At 35.6% G+C, this 25,561-nt stretch overlaps 1 protein-coding gene across 2 annotated transcripts in view; it reads left to right on the plus strand.

Moving 5' to 3' along the window:
• SS18 (SS18 subunit of BAF chromatin remodeling complex) overlaps window positions 1-25,561 on the plus strand; it is a 102,303-nt gene that overhangs the window by 47,354 nt on the left and 29,388 nt on the right. For both annotated transcript variants that reach the window (XM_036914258.2, XM_036914259.2), the window contains exons 5-7: window positions 4,263-4,484; window positions 23,460-23,627; window positions 24,298-24,402. In XM_036914258.2, the coding sequence (XP_036770153.1) occupies window positions 4,263-4,484; window positions 23,460-23,627; window positions 24,298-24,402 (495 nt within the window). The remainder of the gene's footprint in view (window positions 1-4,262; window positions 4,485-23,459; window positions 23,628-24,297; window positions 24,403-25,561) is intronic.

Here is a 25,561-nt window from a genome sequence, read left to right on the forward strand (position 1 = left end):
GTATTGCTGGAAAAAAACACATGGGGAAAAGAAAACAATCTCTAAAGTGGTAATGTATTTAGTATTTCCTCATTCTTAGTATTGAAGTTGAGCATAGATTTTTATGAATATATGTTTATAGCTTAGTATAAATATGCAAATTCATATTAAAGCAAAATTAAGAGCTGAAAAATAATGTCAGCTCTCTTATATAATGAGCCAGTCCTTTTACTCTGTATCCATTTTAAGTTTCGTGCAACTTAGCATATCTTTCAGGCCATTGGAGGCTCATTTAGTTAGCTTTTTCTGGTTTGAATTTTTAAGCTGAAAAGTATCTTTAAACTATTTTGTTTTTGTAGCAATAGCCACAACCTATACCTGTAATTTTTGGTAGGGTGTGTTCTACATTTAATATGAGAGTATTTTCATTAAAAAAATGTACTATAGAGATAGCAATAATAAAAGTAAATAAAAATAATAGCAATTTATTTTTAAAATTGGTAAATAATATCCTTAGGATAGTGTTGTCATAGCTGATTATATTGGTTAGTTGGTAGTATTGATGCCCAGGGATGATGGGTAAACAAAATGAAGCAAAAGAAGGCAGATAGAGTGGTTTATAGAGGATTGCTCATGGAGAAGGTTGGTGGGGTTTCAGTGGTTATTCTCTGTTTCTTGCTGAAGCTTGCTACAGTGGATGGCCCCCATGGCCCACACCCACTGTGAAGGTAGGAATAAAGATGTAGCTACTTGTCAGGTTGTAGTCAGGAGGAAGCTTCTTGATGAATCCATGTTGGCTCATCAGGACACATTTTCCAGAACTGGGATGGTAGTGCTAAAGCAGGTTAGAAAGTTAGGAGTTTGTGACTTTTTATGTAGTACCTTTAATTAGGATTTTGACTTCTTCATATAACATTCAAGCTGAAGGCTGAAGAAACAGTTGAATTGCAATATAAATATTGGTTTTCATGTAAGGCCATCTGGAGTAGTTACAGTCTTTATAAGCCAGGGATTTTCAGTCAGTAAGGATCCAGATTGTCCAGATTGTCCAGAATACTGAGAGCTTCCAAAAACAATTTATAGTTAGATAGTTGAAGTTAAGTTTAGGAGAAATTGTAAGTCCAGTTACTAAAATATCCTCATTTAATAAGTTCCTTACAGCATGTAGCCAACCTTTTTATGCACACACATTTCTGTCTAGACTTTACTTTCCCATTTTTGTTTTGTTTTTAATACTTTATAATCTAAGTTGCAGAGCTAGTTATGTGCTGTTTGATGTTGGTCATGTAATCTCTCAATCTTTAATCTTTAAAAAGGTTCCTTTTTAAAAAAGCTTAACTGACTTAAAAAAAAAAACTAGGTAATACATACATGCCTGTGGTACCACAATCAAAAGGTAGCAAGAGGTATATAGCCCCTGCCTCTCCAGATACTTCATTCCAGAGAGTCATCGGTGTCTAGTTAGCCTTCGAACATATGCATATATACAGTCTTTTTTTTTTATTTAAGAAAAAATACAAATGGTAGCATATATTAGGTAATATTATATATAATTTTTTTTCCTTTTAAAGATATATTTTGGAGACTAAGAGTTTATATAGATATATTTTAGAGCCCACACAGTACATAAGGAGCTGCCTCATTCTTTTTGGTGACTGTATTTCATTAAATGTGCTTGTAATTTATTTAAACAGTTTCCTAATGATAGGAATATAGGTTGTTTCTAACCTTTTGATATTAATTATGCTGCTGTGAATATGCTTGTAAAATATATAAGTAATAAGTGAAAAAGTAAACAATTTTGCATTCATACACACATGCACACAAAAACTTGTACATTTATAGGATAAATTCCTACAACTGAAATTGCTGGATTAAAGGTATATATATTTTAAAATATGAAACTTATTGCCAAATTGCTCTATGTAAAAATAGTACTTATTTTCATATTTATATTCCCTCAACAGCATATGAAAGTAATTTCTAAATATAGTTCAAATATAGTTGGAGCAAAAACTTTCTTTTTTTTTAATTAAGTGTAGGTAATATGCAGTATTATGTTAGTTTCAGGTGTATAACACAGAGTTTGACATTTATGTACATTACAAAGTAATCATGATAAGTCTAGTTACCATCTGTCACCATACGTACTTAATACAATATTATTGACTATATTCCTTGTGCTGTACTTTTCATGTCCATGAATTATTTATCTTATAACTGGAAGTTTGTACCTCTTAATCCCCATTCACCAATTTCACCTATTCCCCACTTCCCTGCTCTCTGGCAACCACATTGTTCTCTGTATTTATCAGTCTGTTTCTGTGTTGTTTTCTTAGTTTTTAAGATTCCATGTGTAAGTGAAATCATATGGTATTTGTCTTTCTCTGACTTATTTCACTTAACCCAGTACCCTCTAAGTCTACCCATGTTGTTGTAAATGGCAAGATTTCATTCTTTTTTATGGATGAGTAGTACATTATATACATGTATCACATCTTTTTTATCCATTCATCTATTCAGGGACTACTTACGTTGCTTCCGTATCTCAGCTATTGTTAATAATGCTACAAAGAACACAGGCGTGCATGTATCCTTTCAAATTAGTGTTCTTGTTTTCTTGGGGTAAATATCCAGAAGTGGAGTTATTGGATCATAGGGTGTTTATGTTTTTAATTTTATGAGCAACCTCCATTCTGTTTTCCATAATGGCTGCATCAGTTTACATTCCCACCAACAGTGCATGAGGGTTCCCTTTTCTCTACCTCTTTGCCAACACTTGTTATTTCTTATTTGTTTGATACTAGCCATTCTGACTAGTGTAAGGTGATATCTTGTTGTGGTTTTAATTTACATTTCCCTAACAATTAGTGAAGTTGAGCATCTTTTCACATGTCTGTTGGTAACTGTATGTCTTCTTTGGAAAAATGTCTATTCAGGTGCTCTGAATCCATTTTTTATTTGGATTATTTGGTTATTTTTGGTGTTGAGTTGTGTGAGTTCTTTATACACTTTAGATATTAGTCCCTTAATGGATATCATCTGTAAATATATTTTCCCTTTCAGTAGGTTGCCTTTTTATGAGCATGGTATATCTTTCCATTTATTTGTGCCATCTTCAGTTTCTTTCATCAATGTCTTATAGTTTTCAGAGTACCTTTCTTTAACCTCATGGGTTAAATTTATCCCTAGGTATTTTATTCTTTTTCATGTAGTTATAAATGGGATTGTTTCCTCAATTTCTTTTTCTGCCAATATTCTATTCTGAATAGTGAATAGAAACAACAGATTTCTGTATTTTAATTTAGTATCTTGTGACTTTCCTGAATTCTTTTATTCTAATAGTTTTGATCTTTGCAAGTCTGAAGGATGAAAAGTGGGTCTCATAGTTTTAATTTGTTTCATAAGTGAAGCAGGCAGTCCTGTCATGTTTGTACCTCTTGTACCTTTTGTGTGAACTGGTCATACATGTCCTTTGCCCTTTCTTTTACTGCTGTTGGTCTTTTACTTACTTTTAGTTTGGTCTGTGGTATGTCTTGGAAATAACTTTTTCCCAGTTTATCGTTTTGTTATTTGATTTTTTTTTTTTTTTTTGGTCATGTTCAAATTTTTTACATTTATGTAGTCTAGTTTATCAGTGTTTTATGACTCAGGGTTTTCTGGCATACTCAGAAAAGCCCTTTCACCCCAAGAATGTTTTAAAAATTCTCCTTTTTGAAATTCTTTCTTTTGGCTTCTTTCCTTTTTTTTTTTATTTTAATGTTAACCTTTTTAAAATCTGGAATTAGTTTTGGTGGAAGGAATGTGATAGGAGCCAACTTGGTTTTTTTCCAGATGGCTGTTTGGTTGTACCCAGCACCATTTATTGACTTAGTTTTCTTTTGCCCACTGATATTTAGTATGTTGTCATTTACTCACTTAAGTGTTTGAGTCCATTGGTCTGTTAATCACTTATATGCTAGTACTGTACATGTTTATTTCAGCTTTGTATGTTTTGCTCTCATCAAAACTAGTCCTCCTTCATTACTCTTCTTTTTCAGGATGTTCCTGGCTTTTCAAAAGCATCAGTTTCTTAATATGGGAGTAAAAACATCCACATGACAGTATTTGCTTTCATTCATGTAAAGCATTTAATTTGCTTGCTATTGATTAAATACTGAAAATTATTGTTAGGCATTATTATTATTATGGCAGTGTAAAAAAAATTAGAAAGTTTTAAGGTACTTTTGTATAGACTGTCTGTTTAACTTTCATATTTTTGTTCTGATCACTTTTCTTCAAAGGGCCTAACCATATGCCTATGCAGGGACCTGGACCCAATCAACTTAATATGACAAACAGTTCCATAAACATGCCTTCCAGTAGCCATGGATCCATGGGAGGTTACAGCCATTCCGTGCCATCATCACAGAGCATGCCAGTACAGAATCAGATGACAATGAGTCAAGGGCAGCCCATGGGAAACTATGGCCCCAGACCAAATATGAATATGCAGCCAAACCAAGGTAAATACCTTTATGTCATTCCTGATTAGAATGCTACATTAGCATGTGAAAATGAAACAGTTTTTTCAAGTTGTTAGCTGATTCATAAAAATACAAGTTTGAATTCAGTAATAATCATCCTCATAAAAAAGGGACATTGAGTTTGAAACCCAATAAAAAAATATATATATATATTTACATTTAGAAATTAAATTGCTTAATTTAACTTGTTAAGGTTATTTATTTTTTTGTACTTTGACAGTATATTCGTGATTCTGTATATTTGGATTTTTTTCTTAAAGCTAATGAATGAATAATAAAACATTTGGCTTAGAGCAAATGTAAGTAAAACCCCTTAAAGAACATCTACACTATGGTTCATTTTATTTGTGAAGTTATATATTAATTCATATGGATTCTCCTTGATTTATATGGATGTTCTCTATGCAATGTTTTAGTATTAAAAGTAATTTTAGTGTAATTTATTATTAGAATATTCACCAGAGGTGTTGCTGTATTCTTTTAAAGTGATATAAAGCCTTTTAAAGCTTATTACTGATCTCAGAAATTATGCATAAATACTTTTGTGAATAACAAGTAAAAACCAGTAAGTGGCGCTCTGTTCTGCTAATTGTTAAAATATTTGGCATATTGCCAGCCTAAAGCAATTTCAATTACAAAATGTGATGAGGTTAAGAGTATAAGATAGAATTAAATGTATTGGCAATAAAATTTTCTAGATTCTGATTATGAAAAACAAAATCACCAAAGTGACCCAGCTAAAGGAAGTTAATGTTAATCTGGTGATAATTATGAAGAAATAATATATTCTGTTTTATAAAAATATTAATTAGTTTTATAAAAACATTAATAAAGATATTTTCTATAATTTTGACAAGATACACTGAAAACAAATAGAGATAATAATTGTCAATGAATTATTTCATATTTTGGTTCTAAACACTTTTCTTCAAAGGACCTAACCAAATGCCTTCATAAAACTGCACTTACTCCATTTTTTCTTCAAATTTAGTACCTTTGATGGAATATTTTCTTTTTTTAGGTGATGTGAATTAAAGGTTCAAAACAACAGCAAGATTCAGTCGGTGTAAGATCAAAAGGGGAGTTCATATAGTTGTCCATATAGTTTGGTTGCCAGAAGAGAGAGGGCAAGAAAATTGGTAATGGTTCTAATAGTAGCTTCAGTAATGATAGCATACTTTTTAGGAACTACGGTTAAGAAAAGGTAGGGTGTGCACAAAAGTGGATGTTGTTACAGCATGGTTTGATACAAAATCATAAGGTAGAAAGAAAAAAATAATGCATGCATCAATGTATATGTAAAAAGTAGTTTTTTTCCAAAAAACTCTTTGGAGAAAGGAATTTAGGTGTTTATAGGAATTTTTGTTCTAAACTTAGGGGCCAACTTTTTAAAAATGTCATATTAGTGTATAGTTTTTCTTCTTACTATGGTAGTTACACTGCTTTTTTCTTTGCTCTCATAATTTATGAATTTCTTAATAGAAAATAGACCGTGCAATGACTGTGTAGGGATCCGAAGCTTTTTTTTAAATAACAAAAAAATCGAGATTGGTTTTTCAGCTTTTTTTTAACCTTAACATCTCGTTTATTTTTAATTTTGTTTTGTTTGAATAGTGCTTAGAAAGTCCTGATTCATTTAGCTAATAAGTTGCAAATGATAATGGTCTGATTTAGAGGCTTGAACAGAGTTGTGAGAAATTTTAGTAACTTTGTTATTTAAAAAGGAAGGGCAAAGAATCTATATTATCTAGCCAGGAGTGTTAGATTTACTCTTGTTATTTTACAATGGGTTATTTTCTGGTAAGAGCTCTAGCAGGCAGATGTGCTTCAGGTAAGCCTAGCATTTAATGGTACGTGTGTATTGTAGTAGTGTGTTTCTTTTTGCCCCTTTGCTGTTAGTATTTATAGATCTGCTTCATTCTTTATAATGACCATATAGATCATACCTCATTTTTTAAGTGATAGCAGTCATATGGATGTAGCATAATTGAAGAAAACCATACCCACTTTTGATAAATGTTTCTAGTCTTTTACAAACATGTCAGAAGCAAACATCTTTGTGTATATATATATATATATCTTTGAGTACATGTACAAGAATTTTGTAGAACTGCTAGGTAAACTATATGAACACTTAAAATATTTGAGAGATATTGCTAAGGTGTTTTCCACAAATGTTGTGTCACATGTCCCTAACAGAACATGATTTAGTACATACCCGTGGCACTCATTCTTCTTAATCTTTGCTAACGGGAGGATTTAAAAAGGAAAGATTTTAAGGGAAAAATAGGAAAAATGTAATCTTGTCTAAATTTTCATTTCTTCATTTGCGAGGTTGTGTAACTCATATGTTTATTTTCTTTCTTATCCATTCAAGTTTCTTTAACAAACTACCACAGACTGGCCTATCTATAAACAACAGAAATATATTTCTCACGGTTCTGAAGTCTGGAAGTCTGAGATCAGGATGCCCACAGGGTTGCCAGCCCTCTCTTCCTGGTTACAGACCTCTTGGGTCATTAGTTGGCAGACAAGGCAAGGGAGCCTTCTTGGTTCTCTCTTACAAGGGCACTAATCCCATTCATGAGGGCTCTGCTCTCATGACCATGTCACTCCCAAAGGCCCCACCTCTGATACCGTCCCATTGGGCATTAGGATTTCAATGTATGAATTTTGGGAAGGCATAAACATTGAGACCATGGCATTTGTCATTTGCATTTTTTCCTATGAATTTCTTGTTGGTGTTCTATATTCTGTGGTTTGTCTGTTTATTATTAATTTGAAAGAGTTCTTTATTATAGAAGGCAATTCACTCTTTATCTAACATGTGAAAACATTTTGTAAATTTTAAGAGATAGGAATTTAACTTTTTAAAACGGTTCTAGTGGTAGGATTCTGAAATGGTCATGTTAGTCTTACAAAGAAGTGTAGTTATTTCTTAATATGTCAAGCCTTTGGTCCAACATTTGTTAAATTATGGTCCAGATAGACTTAATAATAATTATTGGTAAAATACTTTGGAAGAGTCAGCGTGTTTACCAGTATATTAAGAGGTATAGAAGTGCTACGTTAAAGAAACCGATTTGATTATGGCTGACACAAGTGTATTACTGTGGAGCTCTTCCCTTCCTGTCCCCTACCTTTTTTGGGGGGGATGAGGGGAATGTCATGTTACATACATATCAAAAATATGAGGTAATATGCAGTGAGTGCTCTTTAGTGCCAGGTACTATGATGAAATACTTTATGTCTTCTTTAATCCTCAACATCTTTGAGGTAGTAGGTACTTCATATGCTTCATTCCATGCAAGAGGAAACACATTCTGTGGAAATACAGGCAGGCTTCATTTTGCACCAGTTTTGATAAGCGTGAATTTCAGTTAACACAATTTAGTTAAATAGCACTTTTTCCCCAGCACGTGGTTCAAATTTCAGTTATCATGGTATATTAACTGTGAGTAGTTGCATAACATACAAACTTAGCTGCTATCTCTTCAGTCTACAGGTCACTGTATAAATAACAGATGCCTGTTGGGATCAGTGACCATTCATGTTACTTTCAGATTCTGCCAGTGATAGGTCACTGTGCATCTGCATGCACAACAAAGCATGTAGTTACATTGCTTCCTTGGCTCCCAGTGATAAATCTCTGTGATACTTGACAAAAATGGATAACTCAGAAAGGGACTTAACTAACAAAGATATAAGTGTAGCAAAGAAATGAAAAGTGATACTGCTGGAAATGAAATGCAGATTCTTTGTAAACGAGCTGTAGAAGGAAGGCTAATGTGGATTGTTGACCCTGCTGCCATTTGAGGGACTCTAGTTATGCATTGCAGGTCCTTAGTTGGCAAACTCATCAACATAAATGAGAACACTGGCTCTGATGAAAAGAACGAAGGTGTCCCAGGGAAAGTGAGACTGGAAAATACTTCATATTAAAGGAATTCTTGGAGACATTTCATACCATTGAAAATACGAAGAGTAAAATGTTAGAGGCTGATACATACTTAAGAAGGAATATGACAGTTTGCCAACAAATAGAAGAGATGCCAGCTCCAAATCATCTGTTATGCCATGAGGAGAAGGGAAACACACTATTAAAACTACTCTTGATAAGATTTTTACAGAAATAAAATACAATTCTCTGTGTTTCTAATGTTTAAGGTCACTAAACTTTATTAAGTGTACTAAATAAATATTTGTTTCATTTCCTTATGCATTTGTAACTGACATTTAATAGAGTTTTTAATGTTTTTGACAAATTTTTAAAGCCCGTGAAATAATTTTACTTTCCCATTAATCATTAAGATCATTTTGCATGATTTCACCTTGCAAGGTCATTTATAAAGCCCATACCGCTGTGCAAAGTGAGAACGATAAAGTTTTATAGAATATACTTTGTAGACAAACAACAACAACAAATGTTGGTGAGGATGTGGAGAAAGGGGAACCCTCCTACACTGCTGGTGGGAACGTAAATTAGTTCAACCATTTTGGAAAGCAGTATGGAGGTTCCTCAAAAAACTAAAAATAGAAATACCATTTGACCCAGGAATTCCACTTTTATGAATTTACCCTAAGAATGCAGCACTCCAGTTTGAAAAAGACAGATGCCCCCCTATGTTTATTGCAGCACTATTTACAATAGCCAAGAAATGGAAGCAACCTAAGTGTTCATCAGTAGATGAATGGATAAAGGAGATGTGGTACATATACACAATGGAATATTATTCAGCCATAAGAAGAAAATAAATCCTACCATTTGCAATGACATGGATGGAGCTGGAGGGTATTATGTTCAGTGAAATAAGCCAGGCAGAGAAAGACAAGTATCAAATGATTTCACTCATCCGTGGAGTGTAAGAACAAAGCAAAAACTGAAGGAACAAAACAGCAGCAGACTCACAGAACCCAAGAATGGACTAACAGTTACCAAAGGGAAAGGGACTGGGGAGGATGGGTGGGAAGGGAGGGATAAGAGGGGGAAAAAGGGGCATTAACGATTAGCACACATAATGTAGGGGGGGCACAGCAAAGGCCTTATAACACAGAGAAGACAAGTAGTGATTCTATAGCATCTTACTACGCTGATGGACAGTGACTGTAATGGGGTATGTGGTGGGGACTTGGTAATAGGGGGAGTCTAGTAACCACAATGTTGCTCATGTAATTATGCATTAATGATACCAAAAAAACCCCACCAATATACTTTGTGAAAGGCTATTAATTTTCCCACTGTATACAGATGTTGTCAGGTGAAGAGCTTCCTATTTTATCTAAAGATTCCTGTAAGATGCAAGTATGTCAGGTAATGGTAAGTACTATGAAGTAAAATAAACGGAGTGCAGGGGAAGATGATGTGTTACTTTGTAGGTGGTGAGCAGGTACCTTGGAGCGTTGCACAGGCAGAAGGAGCAGCAGGGATGGGCCCTGAGGCTGCGGTGTGGTGGTAGTGTCGGAGGTTGAGCCAGGAGATCAGTCTCGCTGGATATGGAAGAGTGAAGGTGGACAGCCATACGCTCAGTTGAAAGCCAGGCTATGAAAGGCCTTGTACTGTAGTCCATAAGGATTTTATATTTTGTTCTGACAGGATGGGGATACTGCTGGAAAGCTTTGAGCAAAGAAATAACATTATGTTCCATGTACGTTTTTAAAAGATAACCTTTGGCTGTGTGGGAAATAGACTGTGTTGGTCAAGTGTGCAAGCAGGGAGGCCTAGTAAAAGGCTCTTCATGTGTTTGGTTAAGAGAAAATGGTGGCTTTGAATGAATAGGGTGATACTGTGGAAGTAATGAGAAGTAGTCAGTTTAGGGACATTTACCATGTATTTTGAGGTCGAGCTACCATGATTTGCTAGGATTTGTTAGTGGATTGGATGTGCAGCAGAAGAGGACAGAGTTAAGCATGACTTCACAAAGTAATTGAATGGTGTTGTCACATACTAAGATGAAGATACTGGAAGAACAGATTTAGGAGAATAATAAAAGTTTAGTTTGGCATATGTGAAATTTGAGTGACCCACTGATGGCTAAGTGGATATATTTGGGTAGCAGTTGGATATGTTAGTCTGGAGTTGAAGAGAGAGGTCAAGGTATTAAAGGCCATGGAATTAGAAGGGATCATTTAGGGCCTGAATAGAAGTATTGAAGAGGAGAGGTCTGAAGATTCAGTCCTTGAGCACTGCAACATTTCAACATTGGGAAGATTATGGATTCCTTTCAGGGAGACCCAGAAGACTAAGCAGGAGTAACCAGTGAGTTGGGAAAGAAGCTAAGAGTGTAGTATCTTAGAAGCTAAGTGAAAAAGTGTTTCAAAATGAGGGAATTATTAAACATGTCAAATTCTGCAGATAAGTCAAGTAAAATAAGGATTGAAAATTAACCATTCAATTTTATTATTGCGGCGGATAGTTTTGTTGGAAATACAGGGGCAAAAGCCTTACTACAGTGTGATCAAGAGAAAAATGGGAAGAGAAGTGGTAATAGTGAGTAAAGATAATTGTTCTCAACTATTTTTTTGATGCAGGAAAATAAAAATATGTTAATAGCTGGAGGAAGATGTAAGGTTAAGAAAGACTTTTAAAGATGGGAAGAACTAAATCATGTTTATATACTGATAGGAATGATCCATTAGTGAGGGGGAAATTGTTACTGCAAGAGAAAGGAAAGGGACAATTGTAGGAGCAATGTGTTTGAGTTTTTGCAAGGAATTCAAGGGCACAGTACCCAGGAGTACCCTCATTTCTGATTGCAGCTCTGAAAAGTTAGCTAACTTCAAAGTTGTGGGGAGTGAGTCCCAGGGCTGACCTCATTTTTGACACCAATTAGTGGTTCTGGGGTTCACTAAACTGCCTCGTTCAGTAATTTGCTCGAAAGACTCACACTTATGATTTATTACAGTGCAAGGATATAGATTAACATCAGCCAAGGGAAAAAATGCATAGGGAAAACGCAGAAGTACAGAATACAGTTCCTCTCCCCATGGGATCAAGAGGCACCGCTCGCCTGGTGCCGGTGTGTGGCATTATGTACAGAGTATTGCCCACCAAGGGTATTCACCTGAGGCTTAGTGTTTACAGTTTAATTGGGGCTCCATCATGGAGATTTGACTGGTTCATTGATTGCCCATGTAATTAATCTCAGTCTCCCCTCTGCAGTCCCTCTGGGCATGAGCAAAAGACCCTCCCAAGTTCAAGGAGCCTGGAATCCTCAATTTTATAAATTCAGTGAACTTTTTTTTCTATTTTGTTATCATTAATCTACAATTACATGAAGAACATTATGTTTACTAGGCTTTCCCCTTCACCAAGTCCCCCCTACAAACCCCATTACAGTCACTGTCCATCAGCGTAGTAAGATGTTCTAGAATCACTACTTGTCTTCTCTGTGTTGCACAGCCCTCCCCTTTCCTCCACCCCCACATTATACATGCTAATCATAATACCCCCTTTCTTCTTCCCCGCCCTTATTCCTCTGCACCCTCCCATTCTCCCCAGTCCCTTTCCCTTTGGTAACTATTAGTCCATTCTTGGGTTCTGTGATTCTGCTGCTGTTTTGTTCCTTCAGTTTTTCTTTGTTCTTACACTCCACATAAGAGTGAAATCATTTCGTATTTGTCTTTCTCTGCCTGGCTTATTTCACTGAGCATAATACCGTCTACCTCCATCCATGCTGTTGCAAATGGTAGGATTTGTTTTCTTCTTATGGCTGAATAATATTCCATTGTGTATATGTACCACATCTTCTTTATCCATTCATCTACTGATGGACACTTAGGTTGCTTCCATTTCTTGGCTATTGTAAATAGTGCTGCGATAAACAGGGGTGCATCTGTCTTTTTCAAACTGGGCTGCTGCATTCTTAGGGTAAATTCCTAGGAGTGGAATTCCTGGGTCAAATGGTATGTCTATTTTGAGCATTTTGAGGAATGTCTGTACTGTTTTCCACAGTCGTTGAACTAATTTGCATTCCCACCAGCAGTGTAGGAGGGTTCCCCTTTCTCCACAACCTCGCCAACATTTCTTGTTGTTTGTCTTTTGGACGGTAGCCATCCTTACTGGTGTGAGGTGATACCTCATTGTGGTTTTAATTTGCATTTCTCTGATAACTAGCGATGTGGAGGATCTTTTCATGTGTCTGTTGGCCATCTGAATTTCTTCTTTGGAGAAGTGTCTGTTCAGTTCCTCTGCCCATTTTTTAATTGGATAATTTGCTTTTTGTTTGTTGAGGTGTGTGAGCTCTTTATATATTTTGGATGTCAAGCCTTTATTGGATCTGTCATTTACGAATATATTCTCCCATACTTTAAGGTACCTTTTTGTTCTATTGATGGTGTCCTGTGCTGTTACAGAAGCTTTTCAGCTTGATGTAGTCCCACTTGTTCATTTTTGCTTTTGTTTCCCTTGCCCGGGGAGATATGTTCATGAAGAAGTCGCTCATGTTTATGTCCAAGAGATTTTTGCCTATGTTTTTTTCTAAGAGTTTTATGGTTTCATGACTTACATTCAGGTCTTTGATCCATTTCGAATTTACTTTTGTGTATGGGGTTAGACAGTGATCCAGTTTCATTCTCTTACATGTAGCTGTCCAGTATTGCCAGCACCATCTGTTGAAGAGACTGTCATTTCCCCATTGTATGTCCATGGCTCCTTTATCTTATATTAATTGGCCATATATGTTAGGGTTAATGTTTGGAGTCTCTATTCTGTTCCACTGGTCTGTGGCTCTGTTCTTGTGCCAATACCAAGTTGTCTTGATTACTGTGGCTTCATAGTAGGGCTTGAAGTTGGGGAGCAAGATGCCCCCTACTTTATTCTTCCTTCTCAGAATTGCTTTAGCAATTCGGCATCTTTGGTGGTTCCATATGAATTTTTGAACTATTTGTTCCAGTTTGTTGAAGAGTCTTGTTGGTAATTTGATAGGGATTGCATCAAATCTGTGTATTGCTTTGGGCAGGATGGCCATTTTGACAATATTAATTCTTCCTAGCCAAGAGCATGGGTTGAGTTTTCATTTGTTAGTGTCCTCTTTAATATCTCTTAAGAGTGTCTTGTAGTTTTCAGGGTATAGGTCTTTCACCTCCTTGGTTAGGTTTATTCCTAGGTATTTTATTCTTTTTGATGCTATTGTGAATGGAATTATTTTCCTGATTTCTCTTTCTACTAGTTCATTGTTAGTGTATAGGAAAGCCACAGATTTCTGTGTGTTAATTTTGTATCCTGCAACTTTGCTGTATTCTGATATCAGTTCTAGTAGTTTTGGAGTGGAGTCTTTAGGGTTTTTTATGTACAATATCATGTCATCTGCAAATAGTGACAGTTTAACTTCTTCTTTACCAATCTGGATTCCTTGTATATGTTTTTGTTTTGTCTGATTGCCGTGGCTAGGACCTACAGTACTGTGTTGAATAACAGTGGGGAGGGTGGGCATCCCTGTCTTGTTCCCAATGTCAGAGGAAAAGCTTTCAGCTTCATGCTGTTCAGTATGATGTTAGCTGTGTGTTTATCATATATGGCCTTTATTATGTTGAGGTACTTGCTCTCTATACCCATTTTGCTGAGAGTTTTTATCATGAATGGATGTTGAATTTTGTCGAATGCTTTTTCAGCATTTATGGAGATGATGATGTGGTTTTTGTCCTTTTTGTTGATGTGGTAGATGATGTTGATGGATTTTCGAATGTTGTACCATCCTTGCATCCCTGGGATGAATCCCACTTGGTCATGGTGTATGATCCTTTTGATATGTTTTTGAATTTGGTTTGCTAATATTTTATTGAGTATTTTTGCATCTACGTTCATCAGGGATATTGGTATGCAATTTTCTTCTTTGTTGGGGTCTTTGCCTGGTTTTTGTATTAGGGTGATGTTGGCTTCATAGAATGAGTTTGGGAGTATTCCCTCCTCTTTTATTTTTTGGAAAACTTTAAGGAGAATGGGTATTATGTCTTCCCTGTATGTCTGATAAGATTCCGAGGTAAATCCATTTGGCCCGGGGGTTTTGTTTTTGGGTAGTTTTTCAATTACTGCTTCAATTTCGTTGCTGGTAATTGGTCTGTTTAGATTTTCTGTTTCTTTCTGGGTCAGTCTTAGAAGGTTGTATTTTTCTAGGAAGTTGTCCATTTCTTCTAGGTTTTCCAGCTTGTTAGCATACAGGTTTTTATAGTAGTCTTTAATAAATCTTTGTATTTCTGTGGAGTCTGTCGTGATTTTTCCATTCTCGTTTTTGATTCTGTTGATGTGTATTGATTCTCTTTTTCTCTTAATTAGTTCGGCTGGAGGCTTATCTACTTTGTTTATTTTCTCAAAGAACCAGCTCTTGGTTTCATTGATTTTTTTCTATTGTTTTATTTTTGTCAATTTTGTTTATTTCTTCTCTGATGTTCATTATGTCCCTCCTTCTGCTGACTTTAGGCCTCATTTGTTCTTCTTTTTCCAGTTTCGATAATTGTGACGTTAGACTATTCATTTGGGATTATTCTTCCTTTAAGTATGCCTGGTTTGCTATATACTTTCCTCTTAAAACTGCTTTTGCTGCATCCCACGGAAGTTGGGGCTTAGTGTTGTTGTTGTCATTTATTTCCATATATTCCATGATCTCTTATTTTAATTTGTTCATTGATCCATTGATTATTTAGGAGCATGTTGTTAAGCCTCCATGTGTTTGTGAGCCTTTTTGTTTTCTTTGTAGAATTTATTTCTAGTTTTATGACTTTGTGGTCTGAAAAGTTGGTTGGTAAAATTTCAGTCTTTTTGAATTTCCTGAGGCTCTTTTTGTGGCCTAGTATGTGGTCTAGTCTGGAGAATGTTCCATGTGCACTTGAGAATAATGTGTATGCTGTTGCTTTTGGATGTAGATTTCTATAGAAGTCTGTTAGGTCCATCTGTTCTAGTGTGTTTGTTGTTCAGTGCCTCTGTGTCCTTACTTATTTTCTGTCCAGTGGATCTATCCTTTGGGGTGAGTGGCATGTTGAAGTCTCCTAAAATGAATGCATTGCATTCTATTTCCTTCTTTAGTTCTGTTAGTATTTGTTTCACATATGCTGGTGCTCCTGTGTTGGGTGCATGTATATTTATAATGGTTATATCCTCTTGTTGGACTGACCCCTTTATCATTATGTAGTGTCCTTCTTTCTCTCTTGTTACTTTCTTTGTTTTGAAGTCTATTTTGTCTGATACTAGTACTGCAACAGCTGCTTTTTTCTCCCTGTTATTTGCATGAAATATCTTTTTCCATCTCTTGACTTTTAGTCTGTGCATGTCTTTGGGTTTGAGGTGAGTCTCTTTTGGGCAGTATATAGATGGGTCTTGCTTTTTTATCCATTCTATTACTCTGTGTCTTTTGATTGGTGTATTCAGTGTATTTACATTTAGGGTGATTATTGAAAGATATGTACTTATTGCCATTGCAGGCTTTAGATTTGTGGTTACCAAAGGTTGAAGGTTAGCTTCTTTAGTATCCCTGTGTAACTTAACTCATTTATTGAGCTGTTATAAACAGTGTCTGGTGATTCTTTATTTCTCTCCCTTCTTATTCCTCCTCCTCCATTCTTTATATGTTGGTTGTTTTATTCTGTGCTCTTTTGTGTTTCCTTTATCTGCTTTTGTGGGTAGTTGATTTAATTTTTTGCCTTTAGTTAGTATTTGGTTGGTCTGCTTTCTTTGCTGTGATTTTATTTTCTCTGGTGACATCTACTTAGTCTTAGGAGTGCTCCCATCTAGAGCAGTCCCTCTAGAATAGCCTGTAGAGGTGATTTGTGGGAGGCAAATTCCCTCAACTTTTGCTTGTCTGGGAATTGTTTAATCTCTCCTTCATATTTAAATGATAATCTTGCTGGATACAGTATCCTTGGTTCAAGGCCCTTCTGTTTCATTGCATTAAATATATCATGCCATTCTCTTCTGGCCTGTAAGGTTTCTGTTGAGAAGTCTGATAATAGCCTGATGGGTTTTCCTTTGTAGGTGACCTTTTTCCTCTCTCTAGCTGCCTTTAACTCTGTCATTGTCCTTGATCTTTGCCATATTAATTATGTGTCTTGGTGTTGTCCTCCTTATGTCCCTTCTGTTGGGAGTTCTGTGTACTTCTGTGATCTGATCAATTATTTCCTCCCCCAGTTTGCGGAAGTTTTCAGCAGTTATTTCTTTAAAGACACTTTCTATCCCTTTTTCTCTGTCTTCTTCTCCTGTTAACCCTATAATGTGGATATTGTTCCTTTTGTATTGGTCACACAGTTCTCTTAATATTGTTTCATTCCTGGAGATCCTTTTATCTCTCTCTGCATCAGCTTCTATATGTTCCTGTTCTCTGGTTTCTATTCCATCAGTGGCCTCTTGCATCTTATTCATTCTGCTTATCAATCCTTCCAGAGATTGTTTCGTTTCCTTAATCTCCCTCCAGATGTCATCCCTTAGCTCTTGCATATTTTCTGTAGCTCCGTCAGTATGGTTATGACCTTTATTTTGAATTCTTTTTCAGGAAGATTTGTTAGGTCTATCTCCTTCTCAGGGGTTGACTCTGTGGTTTTGGTCTATATCAAATTCTTCTGCCTTTTCTTGGCGATAGAGATAGTTGTGCAAAGTTGGTACGTGTGTTGGCTAGGGAACTTCCCTTCTTGCTGGTTTGTGGCCTTCTTCTCCTGGGAGAACAGTGATCTCTAGCGGCTTGTGCTGGGCAGCTGCGTGCAGACGGTGCCTCTGATTCTTGCCCGGCCGCTGTGGATTTTAGCTCCGCGGTTGCTGTGGTTGTGGCCTGCCTCAGGCTGCTCCTCCAATATGGCGGAGCCACGTCAGAGGGGAAACCGCTGGGAGGCTGTTTATCTCCGTGAGGCACCTCCGAGCTGTGCTGCTGCCCAGGGGGTTAGGGCACCCGGAGTTCCCTGGGATTCCCAACTGCTGGGCTAAGTGTCCCACGAAGCTTCCATCCAGTGGTGGGGTCACTGTTCACTCAAGACTTTCAGAAAGCACTCGCTTTTCTTTGTCCCAGGGGCACCGGCTGTGGGGACCCGCTCACAGGTCTTACTGTCCTGCTTCCCTAGTTTCCAGCACCCCACGCATGCACTGTGTCTGCGCTCTGGTGCGGATGGCTAGAGCTGGGTGTTTAGCAGTCCTGGGCTCCCTCTCCCTCCCTGCTCCGACTCCTCTCCTCCCACCGGGAGCTGGGGGGAGGGGCGCTCGGGTCCCGCGGGGCTGGGGCTTGTATCTTACCCCCTTCGTGAGGCGCTGGGTTCTCGCAGGTGTGGATGTGGTCTGGCTGTTGTCCTGTGTCTTCTGGTCTCTTAGGAAGAGTTGTATTTGTTGTGTTTTCAAAAATATATATGATTTTGGGAGATTTCCGCTGCTCTACTCACGGCGCCATCTTGTCTCCCTATCCAGTAAACCTTTTATATTTAAAAAAACGTGATACTATACTGAATTTTTCTCCAAGTACAATATAGAAAATTACAAATGAAGGAAGTATTTAAGATATTTATCTTAGAAATGTCATGTTTGACCTGTGTAGTGGATCTGAATGAGTAAGAATTGTGTGTATACCAGTTGGATTGTTTCATTACTGTTGAGTTTTGAGAAGGATTTTTCTAGGATTAATTATTAATTTTTCTCCAACATTTTATCATGTAAAATTTAAAACATAGAGAAAATTTGAAGGTATTGTACCTTTATAGTTGCCATCTGTATTCTCCAATTAGTATTTTAGTAAATTTGTTTGTCATCCATGTGTCCCTTCATGTATTCATCCATCAATGCATCTAATTTTTTTCTTTATTTTTTAAAATTAAGGTATCATTCATATACAGTCTTATGAAGGTTTCACATGAAGAACATTGTGGTTTCAACATGCACCAATATTATCAAGTCCTCACCACCACCTCCATTGCAGTCACTGTCCATCAGTATAGCACAATGCTATAGAGTCATTACTTGTTTTCCCCATGCTGTACTGCCTTTCCGGTGACCTACCTATATTGTTATTGCTAATTATAATGCCCCTTAATCCCCTTCCCTCCCGTCCCCCCAGCCCTTCCCTTTGGTAACTGCCAGTCCCTTCATGGAGTCTGTGAGTCTGCTGCTGTTCTATTACTTCAGTTTAATGCATCTTATATTTCAGAAAACACTTCAGAGTCCTATTCAGGTATCAGTACACTTTTTCCATAAATACTTTAGATTGCATATCAATAGAGTTCAGCATTTAAAAATTTTTCTTTTTTCTTTAGTGAACAAATACATACAATGAAATGTACAAATCCTTATGTGTATTAATTCATTGAGTTTTGGTGTATTTGTAACACAAACCCCTTATGATTCATTTTATCCTGACATCCTAGGGGCCCTTATGGGATGCAGTCCTACTCCAGTTTAAACATTTATGTGAACCATAATCTGGCTTCTTTAGTGGTAAAATAGGATTATTGGTAACTCTTTCCCTTAGAACTCTATCCCAGTATATGATGCTAGGACTACCTGGATCAGAATCATCTGGGGTACTGGCTAAAATTTGGAATGTCTGCCCCACCCACCCCATACCTGCTAAACCAGAATCTCTAGTGTTAAATTAGAAATTATATTTTAACATATATTCCAAATCATGTTTATTTGCCGTCCATTCCCTCAAAATTTTTCTAGTGAGGATAATCTCTTCTCTGCCATATGGCTCATAAATTTTCAGTTTTTATGCCCAGTGACACAAAGCTCATGTTCTAAGGTTAAGGTAGTCCATCTCCATGGCTTTCTACTTGTGTAAGATGATTATCACTTGTGCATATAAATCTGGAGCTTTTGGAGTTCTTTTAGTCTACAGTCTGTAGCTGTTTAGCAGTAACTTTGTTTTTGAACTAATATTATATAGTGTAGTTGAAACCATTTAAGAAATTGCTTGGCCTTTTATTTTGCTGGATTTATTAAGCCACACACATCCCTTTTCCAATTTTCAATCACCAGAATGCTAAATATATGATATAATTCCAAGACTAGTTTGTAGCGATGCCCATGATTTAAAATTATGCCCTTGAGAATCCAGAATACTTAATTCAGCACTATTGACATTTTGAGCTGTGCAATTCTTTCCTGTGGGGCTTTTCTTGTGCATTCTGAGATATTAGCAGTATTTTTTCTCTGTACCCACTAGGTTGTAATAGCTACCCCTTCACTCCCAATGCCAGTTATATGACAACTAGAAATGTCTCTAGATTTTGCTAAATGTCCCTTGCAATAAAATCACCCACAGTTGAAGTTCACAGCTTTGAGAAATGATTAATGGAACTACATAAAAGGATTGTCTGTGTTACTAAAGAAACAAAAGATAGTAGCAATAGTTATTGATACTATTATGTTTTAATATTTTTTACTACTTTCATGAGAATGACTCTAAAAATTTCATGTTAGGAGAAAGTTTGTATCCCTTAATGAACTGTTCTTTTTACTAGCTAAAGTCTGTCATGGTTCTGTTTTCTCATTGGTTGCTGGGAAACTCAGCTAAGTTTGTACTAGTTGCAATGACTTGTAAGCTTGATGAGGGAGAGGTGCACCATTTAGGTAAGTAACGAATCCTGTTTAGTTTAGATGCCTGTTTAATAGGTAGTGGGTTAGCTAATGAGTTTGCTGGAATATAGGGATTTTTTTTTCTTGCAAATAAACTACTAATAATGATAGTTCAAGGAGATTTATAAATAGTTTAGTTTGAAGTTGAATGGTTAAGGAACAAGTAGTAAAATGTGAGCAGTAGATGGTAATGAAATAGGAATGAGAAAATAAGCTTGGGGGAGGGTAATTGTCTACCCAGTTTCATAGTCTAATTTTTATTATACCACATAGATATATGTGGGGTGAGAAAATTTCTTGTACTTGACGATTTTTATATTATAATGATGTTACATAGAACTGTTATGCTGGGAGATATTACTTGGGAAAAGTATGATTTGACTTTGGAGAGAAGGTACATACAGTGGTTAAGAGTATAGCTTTAGATTTCTCACCATTTACTAGCTGTGCAGCTCTAGGTAAGATTCTTAATGCTTGTACGGCTTAAATTTTCTTACCTCTAAAGTGAAGTTGTTTCATAGGGTTTAAGGAGGATAAATAATAGACATAAAGCTCTTAGCTTAGTGCCTGCCCATAAGTAGTCATTAACTATTAGCTGTCATTTTTAACTTTATTTAAAATAATTCATAGATGAATGATATGAGTTGTAAATCATTTTTAGATGGTTTAGATCTGAAGATATGAATGTGTACGTGCATGTATGTGTGTATGTGTATACATTTTAAAAATTACATAATTCTAAGTTCTTCATGGATTGAGAAGTTACTTTATAATTGTTAAAAAACCCTTCTTTTTGACCAGTAACTTAATATACAACTAAGTATTAACTCATTGGAGTAGAGAATTTCAATATAAAATACAGTGATTTGGGTATATTTTATATGTGTTTAATATATAAGACACTGTTCCATAGATTATCTGTTAGGGTATAGAACTCAAAATAGAAATAATGTGGTGATGAACATTTGTTATGTCCTTATTAAAAATACTTTTATAAAAGCATATTATAGATAATTAAGACATTAGGGTCTTTGAGTGTGTAACATCACACTTTGGAGTATATCTTAGCATCAGAGATTTATGTACAAGCTTATGAAGATTGATCTTTAAACATATAGTATGTGTGTTGTCATGGTTTGTAGACAATGGTTATAATAGACTCATTTTGTAATCTTACTTTACTCTGTATTACAAATTTTTAGACTTGTTTTGGATAATCTTTTGAGATTTAGCTCTCTCAACTCCTTTAGTATCTCAAGGGATAATACACACTTGCCAGTGTAGCATATTTCATTATCATAAGGAAAACACTTAATTTTTTAACGGATTGGGCTTCAAGGAAAAAGATGAAAAGCACCATGTTTTTCGCAGTGCCGTCCTTCCCCATTCTCTGTGGCTTAGGCTCTGTGAGTGATGTCAAGGAGCCTCAGAGGGAGGGAAATGACAGTATAAAAGAAGGATGGTAATTGAGCTCTTCAGGTTGGAACTGCTGACAGTCCCGGAAGATAAAGCACAGTGGTGTGGTCTTTCTGTCTAGGGCTTAAGGTACAATTACTTTGCTCCTTTAGAGCACGGCTAGAGTTTTGTTATTATATCCTTTTGGATTTTCCCATAGCTATTATGGTTTTGCCTTCTTCCTCCTTTAATTTTGGTTCCAAATGCATAGTATTTGCTTTAGTTTTGTAGTTACCTCTGTTAAGACAAGCCTTTAATCAGTGTTGGAGAAGAAAGACAAGGTAAAACCTTTGTTTACTGAAAATTAATTACATAAATGCTTAATTATGCTGCCTATTAAATTAATGAATGCTGGTGTCCAGTATTATATACACAATATATTTTTAAAATTGTAGCCTCAGATTTGTGTTTTGGAACTTTTTTTATTGCATAATTTGCTTTTGAACCACTAAATATGCTATTCGTTGAGTAGAGGCAGTAAATAAATAGTGGAATAAATATATGCTTTGAAATCAAACTTGAGTTTTGTCTGACTCCCAGTTGATAGCTATATAACTTTGATCTTTTGGTTCCTTGGCTAAAAACTTGAAAATTAGAATCCTTACCGCTGGTAGTTCTTAGTAGTTTACATGAAATAAATGTGTAGTGTGTCTGACAGTGATAAATACAGTGTTAAGTTCTCTTCTCCTCCATTCTCCACCCAGCTACCTTATTCCTAAGAGTTTATTTACTTATTGAAAGAAAAGTCCCAGAGTAACCTTTGAAAGGCTGCATTGTTGCTGCAATTGTAGGTCAGTAATATATTAAGATAAGGGTGCTTTGTTTTAAATTTCTATTTAAATGATTAAACTGTGAGTTTTAAACCTCTTCTGGGAGATTTTGCCTGTGAAACTTCTCTAGGCTCTCTAGTCCTTTGCCTTCTGTACTTTCTTCTTAAATTCCCCCCAAGTCAGTAAAGGGGAGGTTTGTAGCTATTTAAGCAGTAAACTGGGGGGTTGACTCCTACATATTTCTGAGATAGTAATGATTGTAATAGTAGAATGATGAACTCCCCATATGATAATTTGGCCCAGTGAACCTCTGAGGAGCTGCTTACAGTGTTGGATGGCAGTACAGAACTTCATGGTCCTTGTTGATTGTGTCATGTGATACATTTTTACTGTTGCTAATGTGACACTAAGGAAGTGGTGGTAATGACTACCGTGGTATTGCTTATTTTGCAAACTGCGTAGTTCTGATTTCTTTGAGTCTGTGGCTTCTTGTAGGTGTCCTTGGTAGTTTGTGTGTATTACAGCTTATTGAAAGCACTACAGTCTGTTGATTTCAGGAAGATTTTTTTAGTTTATAAATCCTAGAGTTGGAAAAGGGAAAGAAGACTCTTTAAAATTTTGTCCTAAAGTTAAAGTTTATGAAATTCCACTGATAAAAGTATATAAATGTTTGTGTAGTTTCCCTACCTACCTTTATATAATAAGTGGGCTTTGAAAAGGGGGAAAAACGGACGTACAGAAATGAGATTTCTTTCCCTTGGTTTGATTACTGATTTGCTGTTTTGGTGTATTTACTTGTATAGCATAGGAGTCTATCTTTTCTAGATAGATTGCATAGATAAATATTATGTAGTATGTATTTTCATACAATAGCTTAATAATTAATAAATACTTTTCATATGAAAAATATATACATTCAGGATATTTATATGTTGTATCTTTTTTTTAAAAATTACTAGAATTCTGTGGATTTCAAATCAGCTACAATGATTGGTTGTTTTTCCTTGTTAGCAGATTTTTTAAGGCATTGTGAACTTGAATTCAAAGATTTTTGTTTTTATTACTTGAAGTCAGTTTTTATTATAATAAGTTATATATTTGGAGGACTATACAATGAATATTTTTGTATTTCTCTTAAGATGTTAAAATTACATACAGAAAAACGATGTGCATAACGTTTTGTGTTTTTTTCAGGTCCAATGATGCATCAGCAGCCTCCTTCTCAACAATACAGTATACCACAGGGAGGCGGGCAGCATTACCAAGGCCAGCAGCCACCCATGGCAATGATGGGTCAAGTTAACCAAGGCAGTCATATGATGGGGCAGAGACAGATTCCTCCCTACAGACCACCTCAGCAGGGTACGATTTCATTTGGAAAATTTCCTGCTTAGTACAAATAATAGTAGGTGAAAGGCTTTATATTTCAATGAATTTTTCATCTAGGCAAAGTTAGGACATTTTGTTTCTTGATTTTTAAAAGACTACTTGTTATTTCTTTCCTACAAGGTAGTGGTATAGTATGTACAAAGGGTCATGAAATAGGTAGGAACTTCCAGGTATATAGCTTACTTTTATTTATTCTTGCCTGGGAAAAAGGTTACATTATAAAATTTTATGTCAAAAGCTCACTGATTTATAGCAGAAAGTACTGTTTTGATTTTGAAAGGTTAACTAAATACATGATTAGAAACAAACACTATTTCAAACTGATCTCATATCCAAATACAAAGGAAATTAATTTTTTACCAGTTTGAACCTCCTTTTAAGAAGTTAGTGTTTTGTTTTTTGAGTTGGTATTGTTTGATATTGCATGTATGGTCTTAAGAATCTTTGTGAAATGTGGTTTGTGGTGTTGCTGTGTGTTTATGTATGTATGTGTATAAGAATAGTTAAAAGTATCTGAAATGCCAAAGCATGGGAGGGGAAATCTACAGCTGGGAAATAATCCTCATAACATCAGATTAGAAAGAAAGCCTTTGATGACATAGAGAACATATTATTTACATCTTGACCGGTTGTGGTTTTTCAGGCCCACCACAGCAGTACTCAGGCCAGGAAGACTATTATGGGGACCAATACAGTCATGGTGGACAAGGTCCTCCAGAAGGCATGAACCAGCAGTATTACCCTGATGGTAATCTCTCCTAATGTTAACTTTCCCATTTTTCTGTCCCTGCCCAATATTAATATAGATAGGTATTCAAAACATTTTAATGAGAAAGAAGAAACTAACAATATGTTTCTTCTAAATTTAGAAACACTTTAATAATTTAAAACACCAATGACATTATTTGTTTATTAATTATATACAAAGTATATTTTGTTTAGATATTCCGTATTAATACCATCAGGAATCACGTCTGTCGTTGGAATCCTTTCTTATATAAAAGAGGATCCTTTTATATTTGGAATTGTTTGTTTTGAACCAAAGCAAATGTTACTGATTTACGTTTTTGAATAACAGCTTTATTGAAAAAATTCATATACCATAAAGTTCACCCATTGGTTTACTTTTACGCATTGTATAAATACATAGAGAATATAGTTCTCAAGTTTTTTTCTAAGTTTCATTATTTTAATGTTGCATACCTCTCAAAGAACTGTGGTTTACATACGTTAGAATTTGCATTTGAAAAATATTTTTTGGAGGCTAAATTATATCCGTAATATAGCTGTATGTAGATTTAGTAGAATAGGAAAGGCATTTGGAAACTTAATTTTAGTTAATTTAATGGTGGCATATATATATATATTTATTTATTTACTTTTTAAGTGGGAAGGTGGGTAATGAAAAAGTAGTCACTAAAGGTGTGCTGTACTTAGTAATAATCCAAGCACACAAGTAGGCTTTCATTGTACTGTTCTTCAAGTTTTTCTGTATGTTCGAAAATTTTATGATAAAACGTGGAAGAAAAAAATAACCCAAACATATAAAACTGACGAATTTACAGTTCACATTATAAAATGATTTGTCTTATGAAAGGATTTGCTGGTCTTCATTTATAGTAAGCTCCCTTGGTGCATTTAAGGTAAACTGCTTAACAGAGAAAACTGGGAAGACTTAAGACTTCACAGCGAAAGTGCTGGGACTATTAACTAGAAGCTAATATAAACTAACAAGAAGATATAATTTGTTGTGTTTAATAAGCCATTTTGCCCATGTTTTTTGTCATTGTATAAAACATAAAGGTCCATCGATATGAGGGCCGTGGTTTTTACTGCACAGGCTCTGCCTGTAGAGGCAAAGCAAACCTTTGTAGTACTTCACATGCAATAAATTATTGTGAGTGATA

This window comes from Manis pentadactyla, chromosome 6 (genome assembly GCF_030020395.1).
Source record: "Manis pentadactyla isolate mManPen7 chromosome 6, mManPen7.hap1, whole genome shotgun sequence".
NCBI classification, from domain to species: Eukaryota; Metazoa; Chordata; class Mammalia; order Pholidota; family Manidae; genus Manis; species Manis pentadactyla.